The sequence below is a fragment of the Centruroides vittatus genome, unplaced genomic scaffold (assembly GCF_030686945.1).
Source record: "Centruroides vittatus isolate TY-2023 unplaced genomic scaffold, ASM3068694v2 contig_971, whole genome shotgun sequence".
In the NCBI taxonomy this organism is placed as follows: domain Eukaryota; kingdom Metazoa; phylum Arthropoda; class Arachnida; order Scorpiones; family Buthidae; genus Centruroides; species Centruroides vittatus.
In genome coordinates this window covers 2,561,754-2,574,603 of record NW_027122644.1, presented here as the reverse complement: position 1 = coordinate 2,574,603, position 12,850 = coordinate 2,561,754, and the positions used below count along the sequence as shown (strand labels likewise).

The window sequence follows — 12,850 nt, the reverse complement described above, 5'->3', positions numbered from 1 at the left end:
AGTAGAGGGGAGAAGTTACTTAATAAACCGCCAAGTGTTTTATTACTGTTTAAACAACTGCTCCCCAGTTGTTATTTTTAGTAATTGGAGAGGGGTAGATTGTGTGTCAAGGTCAGTGAAAGTTTATTACTTTCGCAACAGGGTGTCATCTGAGCTGCCACCCACTCCCCACTTAAATGACAACAACGTGCTAAGTGTTTTATTATTATGTAAACAAAAACTCCTCTCCCTGTCAGAAGTGGGTCAAATGTCAAGGTTACTATGAATAGTTATTGAAACAGAATGTTGTCCTTGATATTTAACTATTAAATAGTAACCTTGACATTTGACCCACTTCTGACAGGGCGAGGAGTTTTTGTTTACATAATAATAAAACACTTAGCACGTTGTTGTCATTTAAGTGGGGAGTGGGTGGCAGCTCAGATGACACCCTGTTGCGAAAGTAATAAACTTTAACTGACCTTGACACACAATCTACCCCTCTCCAATTACTAAAAATAACAACTGGGGAGCAGTTGTTTAAACAGTAATAAAACACTTGGCGGTTTATTAAGTAACTTCTCCCCTCTACTCAGATTACCGCAAAAACAATTAACACTTAACAGTGAAAATTGACACAGGGTCCTATTCCTCTCCGATTACAAAGGAACCGACGACAATCGGTGAAAGTTGAGATAATCTATTGGCAAGTGAGACCTGATCTGTTTATTTTAAAGCTGTATCGTCTCAAATTACAGGAAAATAAACGTAAATAAAACATTATACAGAAAGAAAAGTATAAAGATAACGGATAAAATCATATTTCTGATGATCAGTGGCGGCAAATTTACAATTTTAAAAGAAAAAAGGCCGATGCTACACACGCAGTTTTAGGCAAGCGATGAGCGATTAGTCTTGTCAACCTGCAGAGCGCTTGACTGCACGCTTAAGTCCCTCCGGCTCGATTTCCTCACCCCTATTACGGCTCAAATCGGATCAGTCCACCTGAAACGCCTTTGCTAAGAGATAGAACGTCCTGGTGTAACAAGTGATCAATTTCCAAAATTGCGCAAATACGATACGACTGATAGATATTCATTTTGGTACGATGACATTGTACTGTACTTCAACAAAAAATAAGTTTGTCTTATCTTTTTAAAAGTTGATTCAATTTATTTGTAGATTTTGTTTTGTATTCAGATGAAAAAATATTTCCATAAAAATCATTTTTATTAAGTCTCAATTACAATAAGTGTTGTAGTGACTATATATATACTTCAGCATATGCAATCGTACTTGTATCACAAAAACATTTCATTGAAAACGAATGAATTTCAACCAAAACACAGTAAATTTAAGTACATTTCTAGATTTATGTTATTAGATAATGAAAGTGATAGTTAAATCCATAGATATACAGTATACAATTGATTAGAACATTGGATTTTGAGCACAGATGATAGAAATCATTAATTTTATAATTATTAAATAAGTGTTGAATTTTTTGTATATATATGCTATTTCAGTAATAGATCATGCTATATTCTTTTATCAAATAATTATTAATGGTACAGTATGAAATTCTTGAAAGAACAATTGATTTTATAGCTGTACATGAACATTATTTGTATATAAAATTAGAATTGCTTTTTTGAACAATGACACTAAGTAAGTATTGCTGTTAGGTGAAGTGAATGGATGTGTTCAACTGTGTTTAGTTTTGTTAATTTAAAACTACTACTTTAATTTTAAATTCTAAAATAATTTATTCAGCCAGAAATATATTTTAAAATTTGTTTAGTCTGTTAAGAATTTTTAAAATAATTTTTAATTTTATAAATTTGATTTTTTTTAAATCTTATATGTTACCACAAAAATAATTATTTTCATTTTATATCTTTAATTTTAGCTTTCAAAAATTATGGCATTTCGTTCCACGGTGATTCAGTGTTTCCGTGATCACTACTTTAGTCGAGGCTATCGTGAAGTTACGCCACCTACGCTTGTTCAGGCTCAAGTTGAAGGTGGTTCAACTTTATTTAAATTGGATTATTTTGGACAAGAGGTAATTAAGAAGATTTTACACACACATTTATTATATGAGAATGATGATGAAATGACAATATAGCATTTTTGATCAATCATAAAATATTTTATTCTAGCATTAAGATAAAAATTCAAATATGTTTGACTGATTGTTAAAATATGGATGCATTTTTCATAGTTTTTTGAATTTGTAACTCTTGTCAACTTTATTTTTGTGTGTGAAGCTAAAGTTGTAAGATAGTTAATGGTAGGTAGAGCATTATATGTGATTTGAAATAGTTCTAATGGAACTAATGCAAAAGAAAGCAATAGAAACAGCAAACTTAAAAATTAACAAACAGTTATTTACGTAAATTGTTGATGTAGACAGAAATGATACAGAATTAATATCAGAAGTGCAGGAAAATAAGCAATAAAAAGATAAAAGTTAAATTAAAGTAGTTCATTAATTAAAAGTCAGAATGCAAATAGAAAGAGCATTTATTAATATAGTATTTTTATAAAATAGAATGAAGTACTATAAAACAAAATTATTTGAAGATCTTTAAACACAATTGTGATATTAGGTTTAGAATAAGTTACTGTGAATTATTTGATTTTTGAGTATGTTGTTATAACAATAGATTGTTCTGTTCTTTGAAATAGGGAATAAATAAAAATTTATATCACTGAGTATGTAATGTATATCAAAACATTTCAATTCAATTTTGAATTCTTTGAAGAAAGTTCAGAAAAGTTTGGTCTGACTGTTAATATTTGTATTAACAGTCAGACCAAACTTTTACAGGTATTTGCCAGCATTGAAATTTTATTATTATTTATTCTCATATTAAAGTTTTTTATAGTTATTAATATTGAAAATAATAATTTAATAAGAATCCAAAAGTTTTTATTTAATGCAGAAATTTGCTAATTTATCATTGGTTGCATAAATGAATTAGTGATGAACAACTTTTGTTTCAAATTAAACAATTAATCTTATTGAGCAGAATAAAAAGTTTAAATTCTTAGCCCTAGAACAATTTAATATTAAGAGTAAAACTGAGTTACATGGAGATAATAGCAAGAGAGTTAAATGGACAAATTATGTTGTTTTATCTTTTAGCATATGAAGTAATTAATATTTTTACATTGAGCTTGTAAGTTGGGTTATTTTCAGCTCATGTTTTGCGCGTAATTACTCTTTGGGTTTAACTGGTTTTGTGGGGTGAGTTGCATCTTTCGCTTCGGGTTGTCCTAAGGATCACTTTGGTGTCACTTTTGTGGGGTGGACCAATTCTTTCGGTGGCTACGGGCACTTGGAGACTTGGGCTTCGGGACCGGCAACCGGACCGTCAGACTTGATTATCTGAGGTTTCTACCGGTTCTAAGTCGGGCTTTGGCGGGCTCTATCGGGCCGCTGGTTTTCCATCCGCCAACTAAAGTGGTGTCGTTGGAAAGCAGACGGCTTCAGCAATCTTGGCTGCAAAATTGGCTACTGGAACCATAATACTTTTTAAATTAGGCCAAGTTGGAAACTTTGGCAAATTTGCTGCTTCTTTCCACTTAACGGACATTCGCTCGGCCGTTACAACGGTTCCAACGGTTTTCGTTTAATTAGTCATCGGATTTAAAATTGGTTTTATTATTTGCTCTGAATTATATTATTTACTGGTGGGGTCAAATGGAAGTCCCAGGAGGCATACAGCCTATGGTGGTCTCAACTCCACTGAAGGTAACACATAAGGAATCACACAAGGAAATGCCTAGGCCAAAAGAAATGGGTTCCTCAATCGAAAATCAGATTATCGTAGAAGCAGCATCTCTGCTTGATAGAATTATGAAGTTATGTCCTCCGCTCAAGTCGGGTCCGAACACCCTTCAAAGGGCTGAAATTAGGGAGAGGGTTACGCAGCTACACGGGTGTGTCCACCAGTTAGTTGGAGTCCTTAAAGAAATAAGGGGGAAGACCCAAGTCACTGACACTGGCATGCAGAAAAGCTTCGCCGATGTTGTAAAGGCTAACATAAACCACAGTGTTACCACAAAAAACAATAAGTAAGGCTATTACCGGGAAGATTAATAGGGAGGGCCCAGGAGGGGGAGTGGCACTACTCTTGTACCCCAAACCGGGCGAAGAAGGCGACGGACAAAATTCGCAAGAGATTTCTAAAACTCTGAGGACCAAGATAGAGCCTCAGAAACTGGGAGTGAACATTAAATCAATCAGAAATGTCAGGGGAAATGGAGTTTGTGTAAGGGTTGGCTCGGATAGAGATGGGGCCAAGCTTCTGAAAGCAGTCCAGGAAGTCCCGGAACTTTCAAATAAACTGAACACCAAACTCTCTCAGAGACGGCAACCTAAATTAATTATGCTAAATGTACCTGAATACATTGGAGACAATGAAGTCCTTCCTACTCTCTACAGCCAAAATAAAATATGGGGGAACTTGGCACAGGAAAACTTTCTAGAGCAGTGCAAAATAACATCCTTCCTAAAGAGAGGAAACGTTAAGGAGAAGTGCAGGCATATTATTGTAACGACCACACCAGAAATTAGGAAAATAATGATCAACGAAAAATATGTCGCGTTATCATGGAGCAACATAAGGGTAGATGATTTCGTGTATATATTGAGGTGCTTCAGATGCTGCGGCTACGGCCACTATGCCAGAGAGTGTGACCAGCTGGTGACTTGCAGTCACTGTGGGGAGGAACATAGGTTCCACGAATGCCCTCACAGGGAGGAGGCGCCCAGGTGTATAAACTGCAACGAAGCTAACGACATGGTTAATAAGGGGAAAAAGATTAACACAGCACACAATGCATTTGACCAGAAATGCCCAACACTGCAGAAAATGAAATCAAGGGCCATCATGCAAACCAACTATGGACAATAATATCATTACAACAGCAAGTACAGCTAGCAATCCTATAACTGCAAACACCTGTATCACCCCTCCCCAGCACAATCTTCACATCCTCCAGGCCAATTTACAGAAAAGTAAGGCCGCAACTTCCCAGCTTGCCTTGGATGTCACTACCCTAAATATTGATGTCGCCCTTCTCCAGGAACCCTACACTTTTAAAAACAGGGTTGCCCTCTTGGGTAAATGCAGGGTTTTCGAGGCCATTTCTCAAGGACCTACCTTGGCTGCGGTGGCTGTTTACAACCCCCACTTAATTGTTCAGTTCCATCCGCAATTAAGCGGTACTTACCATGCCACGATTAGTATTCAGCAAAGCAACCTCAACTGCTACATCATCTCAGCATACTTTCCTCCCTCTGTCCCCATCCTCGGACCCCTTCAGGAAGTCCGAGACACTATACGAGCCTTAGGGACTGACCAGATCCTTTTGGCAGGCGATCTCAACTCTAAATCCCCTCTGTGGTTCGCTAAAAAGGAAGACCCACGGGGGACAATCGTCAGGGAATTTCTGGAGGAGAACCACTTCCACTCTCTCAACACCTCCCCCCTTCCTACTTTCTCTTCGGCCCAGGGTGAGAGTTGGATAGATGTCTGCATAGGGAACAATAGGATACTGGGGTCTGTTCACTCCTGCAAGACTCTGGACTACATGGTCCCTAGTGACCACAACTACATCCTCACAATACTTGCCTGCACCATTCCTCCTGCCATCTGCACCATCAGTAAGCACACAAACTGGGACCTCTACGAAGACTTGGTCAAAACTCTCTGGAAGCCTGACCCTCTTATCAACATCCAAACCACTGGGGAGCTGGACCACGCTATTGAAGAATTAACCCATACCTTACACATGGCATATCGGCTAGCCACTAAGGAGAGACTTCATACCACAAAAACAGCCTGGTGGAACTCGCACCTCCAGGATCTGAGGAAGAAAACAAGAAAAGCAAAAAGAGGCTACAGGAAGGCTAACGGAAACAGTAAGGAGGACCTACGTCAGGAATACTTAAAAATCAAAAAAGTGTACAAACAGGCCATAAATGAGGCGAGAACACAATCTTGGAAACAGTTTTGCAACAGGGTGGGTGAGAAAGGGCCATGGACTATACCGTACTATATAGCCTTTAACAAAACAAAAGCTGCACACACTCCCTGCTCGGTCAAAAAGGAAGACGGGAATTATACCAAAAGCATCGAGGAAACTTACAGTTATGTTCTTAATGCTCTCTTTCCTGACGATAACCCCAGCGAAGACACTCAGTACCACGATCACATCAGGACGTGCAGCATGACAGAGGATAAACAAATCACTGACAAAAATTTTTCAATGACAGAAATTGCCACCCTTTTCAGGAAAATAAACAACAGGAAGGCGCCGGGTCCAGACGAAATTACCGGACAAATGGCGAAAGGGGCTCTTAGGGCAATCCCAGCCCACCTCCTGGTAATTTATAACAAATGCCTACAAATGAAACACTTCCCGGACAGGTGGAAGGTGGCAAAAATTAGGCTGATACCGAAATGCGACAAGCCAAACACCCCGAATGACTACCGACCCATTTCGCTTTTATCGATAATGGGGAAAATTTTGGATTCCCTTATGGCTAGGAGGCTCCAACATCATTCAGAACTCAACAACACCCTTCACCCTCTGCAGTATGGGTTTAGAAAAAAGAAAGGTACAAATTTGGCCCTCCAGGAACTAATCAACAGCATAAAGGAGGCTAAGAAGAAAGACCAACATACTCTGGCTGTAGCCATAGACTTTAAGGGGGCATTTAACCATGCCTGGTGGCCGGCCATCATTCTGGCCTTGAAAAACATAAATTGCCCTTCTAACATCCTTGGGCTTTATAGAAGCTTTCTCACGCACCGGCAAGCACAGTTGGGCCCAACTGGCAAGATGGTCATCAAGCAGATTACTAGGGGATGCCCCCAAGGGTCGAGTTCGGGCCCCCTACTTTGGATAATACTATACAATGGTCTTCTTCACATCCAGGATAAGGCTCACTCCAACTTGAAAGCCAAAATCATAGGGTTTGCAGATGATACCCTTATCCTGATGAACCACAGGAATCAAGAAGTTATTCAAAGCGGAATGAATTCCCTGCTGGACAACATCCAGGACTGGACTGTCAAAAACAAATTAATCATCAACACCAATAAGTGTGCTTGTATCGTATTCCCAAGGAAGAAACCGCTCAATAAAAAGCCATCAATAAAAATTCGGAATGAGAGAATCAGGTGTACAGACATAATCAAATATCTTGGAATACAAGTCGACAGCCAATTGACCTGGTCGCCCCACATGGACTATGTAAAGCAAAAAGCGGTGACCATGTCGCACGCTCTTAGGTCCATTAGCAGGAACCTTTGGGGCCTCAGCCACAAAAGTTCTTCTCTTATTTACCATTGTGCGATCGAGCCGGCTGTCTTGTATGGCGCCGAGGTTTGGGGATATGCTACCCGTAGGCAACAAATCAGTAAAAAACTCCAAACAATTCAACGCTGCTGTCTCATTACTGTGTGTCGGGCCTATCGGACGGCCCCGACCAGTGGGCTGCAAGTGATAGCCAACACCATCCCTCTCGACCTCAAGGCGGCTGGTAGATACTGGTTATTCCAACTCAAGCACTTCCCTTCTCACCTGGTCACCTGCAATACTACTCCGCCTCAGATTAAAACCATAGCTGAAAACATTCTCAAAAATGGTATCGATAAATATAATGATTACAGTCTAGTGCACCCCGCCACCGTGCCCCCAGTGGTGGACATTAACTCTGGGATTCGTGAGAAGACTTGCACCACTATCTACACGGATGGGTCGAAAGGCCCAATGGGTGTAGGGGCTGCCTTTGTGCACCTCAACAACAACAGTAGGGTGATCCATCAGGCGTATTTCAAATTAAGTCCATTCTGTACGATCAATCAAGCCGAGAGCCTGGCAATCTCCAACGCATTGAAATACGTCCAGAGGACAGTTAAACAAGGAGCCAAGGAAAAGATAGCCTTGGTTAGCGACAGTAAGGTGGCGCTCCATCAGATCCAGGCACTAAACACAAATCTAAAACTTATTAAGGACATCACGCTTATGACCAACTTGCTGGAAAAGAAAAACATTAACATCTCTTTCCATTGGACCAAGGGACATTCCGGAGTACTAGGAAACGACAAAGCGGACTTCTTAGCAAAGAAGGCCATCTGTAATATAGCGGAACCTACCTTCTCCTTCGTCCCACTCAGCTGGGTCAAAGCTCAGCTCCACGAATTCACTATCAGTAGGTGGCAAGAAAGGTGGGCCACTGGTTCTACGGGAAGGAGCACTTTTGACTTTTTCCCAACCATCGAAGAGAGGAACAAAGCGAACCACTACACTCCTGACTTCCATACAACGCAGTTCATCACTGGGCATGGCGGCTTTAAACACTACCTTAAACGTTTCTTGAACAAAGGCAACGGAATGTGTGATTGCAAGAAGGGGAAAGAAACACCAGAACATATACTGTTCCACTGCCCAGTGTACTCTACCCACCGTGTCCAGCTGAAAAGTGTCATGTACTCCCAAGGGTTCCATTGGCCCTGTCAGAATAAGGACTTTCTCTTCAACAAGAAAACAACAACTGCCTTCAAGACCTTCATCTACAACACAGGGATCACATCTCCGAACTTTCATCCTAGTACTAACCAGCGCTCCAGTAGGCGTCCCTCCTCTGATCCTGCCACATAGATCTACACGCGGCTTTTTGTAATCCTGTGCCGGTTGTAAGTCCGATATGGCACCCAGGACCTTCCCAAGATGGGAACTTGTCAGCAAAGGTTGTCGCGAATGCTTGCTTTTCGTGTATTGTCGTGGTATTGTTCTGTTATGTCGAGCCCTGGGGCTCTCACCGGGTGTTCGTCTTTGCACCCACGTTCGGCTTCTTAAAGGCTATCTCATTGTGTTCGGTTTATCGGGACCGAGTGTTCTGTCGGGCGCCTCTTCACTATCGGGCTCTGTTCTCCCACTTTGGGGATGTTATGTTCTCATCTGGGGAATGTTCATCACGCGACCTTTCTTGTACCCCTGAACCTGTAGTAAGTCCTACATGGTACTCAGGGTCCCCCAAGACAGTGGTTCGTCAGTTTATGTTCATCTGCCACCCGTGCTTTACTCGGAATTCCATGTAACGGCGTTTGCTTCGTGGTGTTTTTCGTCCACTCCGAGTTGGTGTTTGTGTGCTACCTCTCCTTCGAAGGAGCATTTTGTTCTTGTTTTAGTTAAGTGTACTGTAATTGTCGGGTTTCATCTGTCACCTCCAATTTGGAGCACCCACACTGTTCTCTGTGGGCCTAGGCCCACGTTTTGTAAAAGCTTATCTTGGCATTCTTATCTCTGCCCGGTACTTACCGCTCACGGCCCTCTCTTCACACTTTTCTATCATCCTTGCCCCATCTTCCCCCCCCTCTTCCTCTTCTCACTTCTCTTCCAAGGCTAAGCCATAGGTACGGCCTTCTAAACTTTTATAGTAGTAGTAGTAGTAGTAGTTTTAGCACATGAAGTAATTAATATTTTTACATTGTGTTGTAAAGACAGCATGATGATGATTGAACTTCTAATTCTTTGCTAGTTACTTGAAGAATTTGCTTTTCTAAGTGATGTAGTATAGTGTGAATCATATGGATTTTCTGCTTTTTCTGAAGTGAATACACAAATAAGCAAGTGTGTTTCTCTTGATAAAATTTTTTAATATAAGTATCATCTATTAAATTGTGTAAAAAGTTGAACTGATCTTTGTTTATTCTAATGAGTAAGTGAAATCTTTTGTTGTCATCATTCAGTTTTTTAATGCAACCATAGAATGTGTTAAATCATTCTATTAATATTATTTACTCAATATTTGTGTTTTCTTTGTAGTTATCAATAGTAATATATAATTACTATTTATGTTATTAGACAAAAAGTGTTTATCATGATAACTAATAAAAAAATTGCATTTTGTCTCATCTCATATATATTTTGACAATTCTCAAGTTGCTTTCATTAAAATTTTATAAATTATTTAATAAAATGACGTATATTTTCCGTGCCGTTTGGTGTATTCTAAAGATGACTTCTTAGATTATAATATAAATTCATTTCTGCATTTTGAATATAATGTTTCAATTTATATTATACTTTATTTCAAAAAATTGAAAATCAGTGCTTAGTATTTCTTTTCTATTATACTTAATAATATTATTGAAATATTAATATCGTGTATTGCATTAAGTATATCTGTGTTATTAATTTGTAATTTGGTAATTGATAATTCAAATCATATAAAATTTAAGTTTTACGTGCATCATTCGTTTTCATTAGATGTGTGTGGAATCTGTTGCATGTAAATTACCTTAAAAAATAAAATTTTTCTTGATTTTTAAAATAAATTTTCTCATTTTATAATGGTCAAAACTGTTGAAACTTCATTAATTCTAATACTTGATTTATAGTCCTGGAAGTAGTTAGTAGGTAGTGATTGTTAATCCAGTTTAAATTGATAAGTTTAATATAAATTCACATACCTATAAATTGTGTTTTATGAAAAGTGCTTTTAGAATTATATATATTCATATATTTCTTTCATCAAGTTTTAATAGTCTTAATTTAAATTTTTGGAAAATTTAAATTTTAAAAATTTAATATGAAATAATTGTGATTGTAATAATGTATAATTTTTGTTTTGAAATTTTTAGGCATATCTGACTCAGTCTTCCCAATTATATCTTGAAACTGTCATTCCTAGTTTAGGCGATGTCTTTTGCATTGCACAATCGTACAGAGCCGAACAGTCTCGCACTCGAAGACACGTAGCCGAGTAAGTAATGCAATTTGTTTTATTCAATAATTAATGAAGAAATAATTTTAATTTGGATAATTTTAGATTAATTTATAGCTAACTTTGATTATTTTTCTTTTCAATCAATTCTTGTTGGTTTGTCCTTTATATAAATTATTATTCTTAAATCGAACTACACCAAAGTTTGTATGAGTATTACTTAGACCATGAAATAGACACTAAGCTATATATTACCACAAATTATTGTAGTAATGTGTAGATTCTGCATCATTTGCATGTAGCACCATCTGTTGGCAAAAATAATAGATAAATGCTAATTGTTGTTGGTTTGCCTGACAATACTTGCTGAGTAGCTTAATGCCTACCTAAAGGCTAATGTTATTACTGTAGAATCACATTAAAAACTTGTTCCTTTAGATGCGGGTCTGTATAGATGATTAAGAATGATCTTTGTCCCGCAAGACCGAGCAATTTTTTGTTTTTTTACAGTTTCATTATTATAAATACTCAAGTCAATAAATAAATACATGTTTACTAGACCCATTGTTTTTATCACACACTCTCAATTCCACATCCCCTCAAAACCCAAGCAATGCTGGGCACATGTTGCTAGATTCTGATAAAAGAAAAATAACATTTTTGGAGGTCGTATTTAAAAAAAAATCAATCTAGATTTGAAAATAAATGTTTTTTACATTATTGTTTGATTATGTTGTTCTGAAAGATGATATTGTAAAAATTTTGTAAGTTTTAATTGTATTTTAACACTAAAAAGTCAATTTTTATTAGATACATATTAGTTTGTTTTAACATATAAGATGCCACAGATCACCCCTATCCCCTTTTACAATGAAGGGAAGTGTCATCTGAAATTCCAAAAAGTTTTGATATAAGTAAACTGGATAGACTATTGATCTCACTCAATCTATCAACTCTGACATTTGCCAGAAATGGGCTATCTAGGTTGAAAGTCAAGTTTTTTAAGTGGAATATGGCAATTGTTAATCCAGGTTCAGATTAAATGAAAAAAAAATTTTTTTTTTGTTTCAAACTTTTTCTGAGAATGTCTCCATTGACCTTAAAATGATCTTGAAAATATAATGAATTTTTGGTTAATGTGAGCCTAGGGTATACAAAATGGCGGCGTTTCCGGTAACCTCGATGGCAAGTGTTTTTAGAAAAGAAATGTAGATGGCGCTGATAGTAATGATGACTTCGTATGCAAATATCCATAAAAAAATTCCATTCAGGAAACACGAGGAATAATGTGAATTTCGAATTTTGGTTACGATGTAGACGGATTATGCACGTTGTTAATTTTTTAAAAAGTGTCTGTGTTTTTTTAAAGTTTGTACAATTTACTCGAAGTCTAAAGTTATCGAAGAGGAAAGTTTGCGAATGGTAATTAACATGTTAAACGTGTCCTTAATGCAGTGGTTTCCAACCTTTTTGTACCTGCGCCCCCCTTAAAAAAAAATTGTTGCGTTCCCTTAATTTTTCTAACAATCTAATTTCATAAATACTCAACTGATATTATAATTTATTTAATGGGCTACAAAATAATATACAATATTATGTAAAAATATACATAAAAAAATAATTATTTATTATAAGAAATAATAATTTTAAATGTACTAAAAATAATGTACTATTATAACAGTTATGAAATTTACCTCAATATTAATTTAGAAGTTACCAAAGCGAAGTGTTTCATTCTATATATCAACGTGGTTATCGCAAGCACTACTAACGAACTAATTCTGTTCATAGACAACAGAAAAAAAAACAGATGCTTCTGTTTACTGAAGTTTGGTGCGAGTAAGCACGAGAATACCCGGGATGTTCCGAGTGCTTGTCTTTTGTTTCCTCGCCCCGCCGGCGCTCGGCTCCAAACACGAAAGCGAGATGTTTTCGTTCCAGCAAGAGTATGGATGGATGTTTTAGCATTTGTACCCGAAAAATTCGCGGCGAAGATTGTGGATTACGTATACCTATTTTGCTGATTCATTTTTTTGACACCTATTCGACTTTTTTGGTTTGTATTCGAAAATGATATTTTGGAAACAGCTGCATGCCCCCCTTGCAACAGTCTCGCGCCCC

At 37.5% G+C, this 12,850-nt stretch overlaps 1 protein-coding gene across 1 annotated transcript in view; it reads left to right on the top strand.

Annotated features, from left to right (window-relative positions):
- Positions 1–10,772, top strand: part of LOC136985576 (asparagine--tRNA ligase, cytoplasmic-like) — a 64,677-nt gene extending 53,905 nt beyond the window's left edge. Inside the window, exons 10-11 of the mRNA XM_067282893.1 lie at positions 1,889–2,044; positions 10,647–10,772. Of these exons, the coding sequence (XP_067138994.1) occupies positions 1,889–2,044; positions 10,647–10,772 (282 nt within the window). The remainder of the gene's footprint in view (positions 1–1,888; positions 2,045–10,646) is intronic.
- Positions 10,773–12,850: the final 2,078 nt, after the last annotated feature.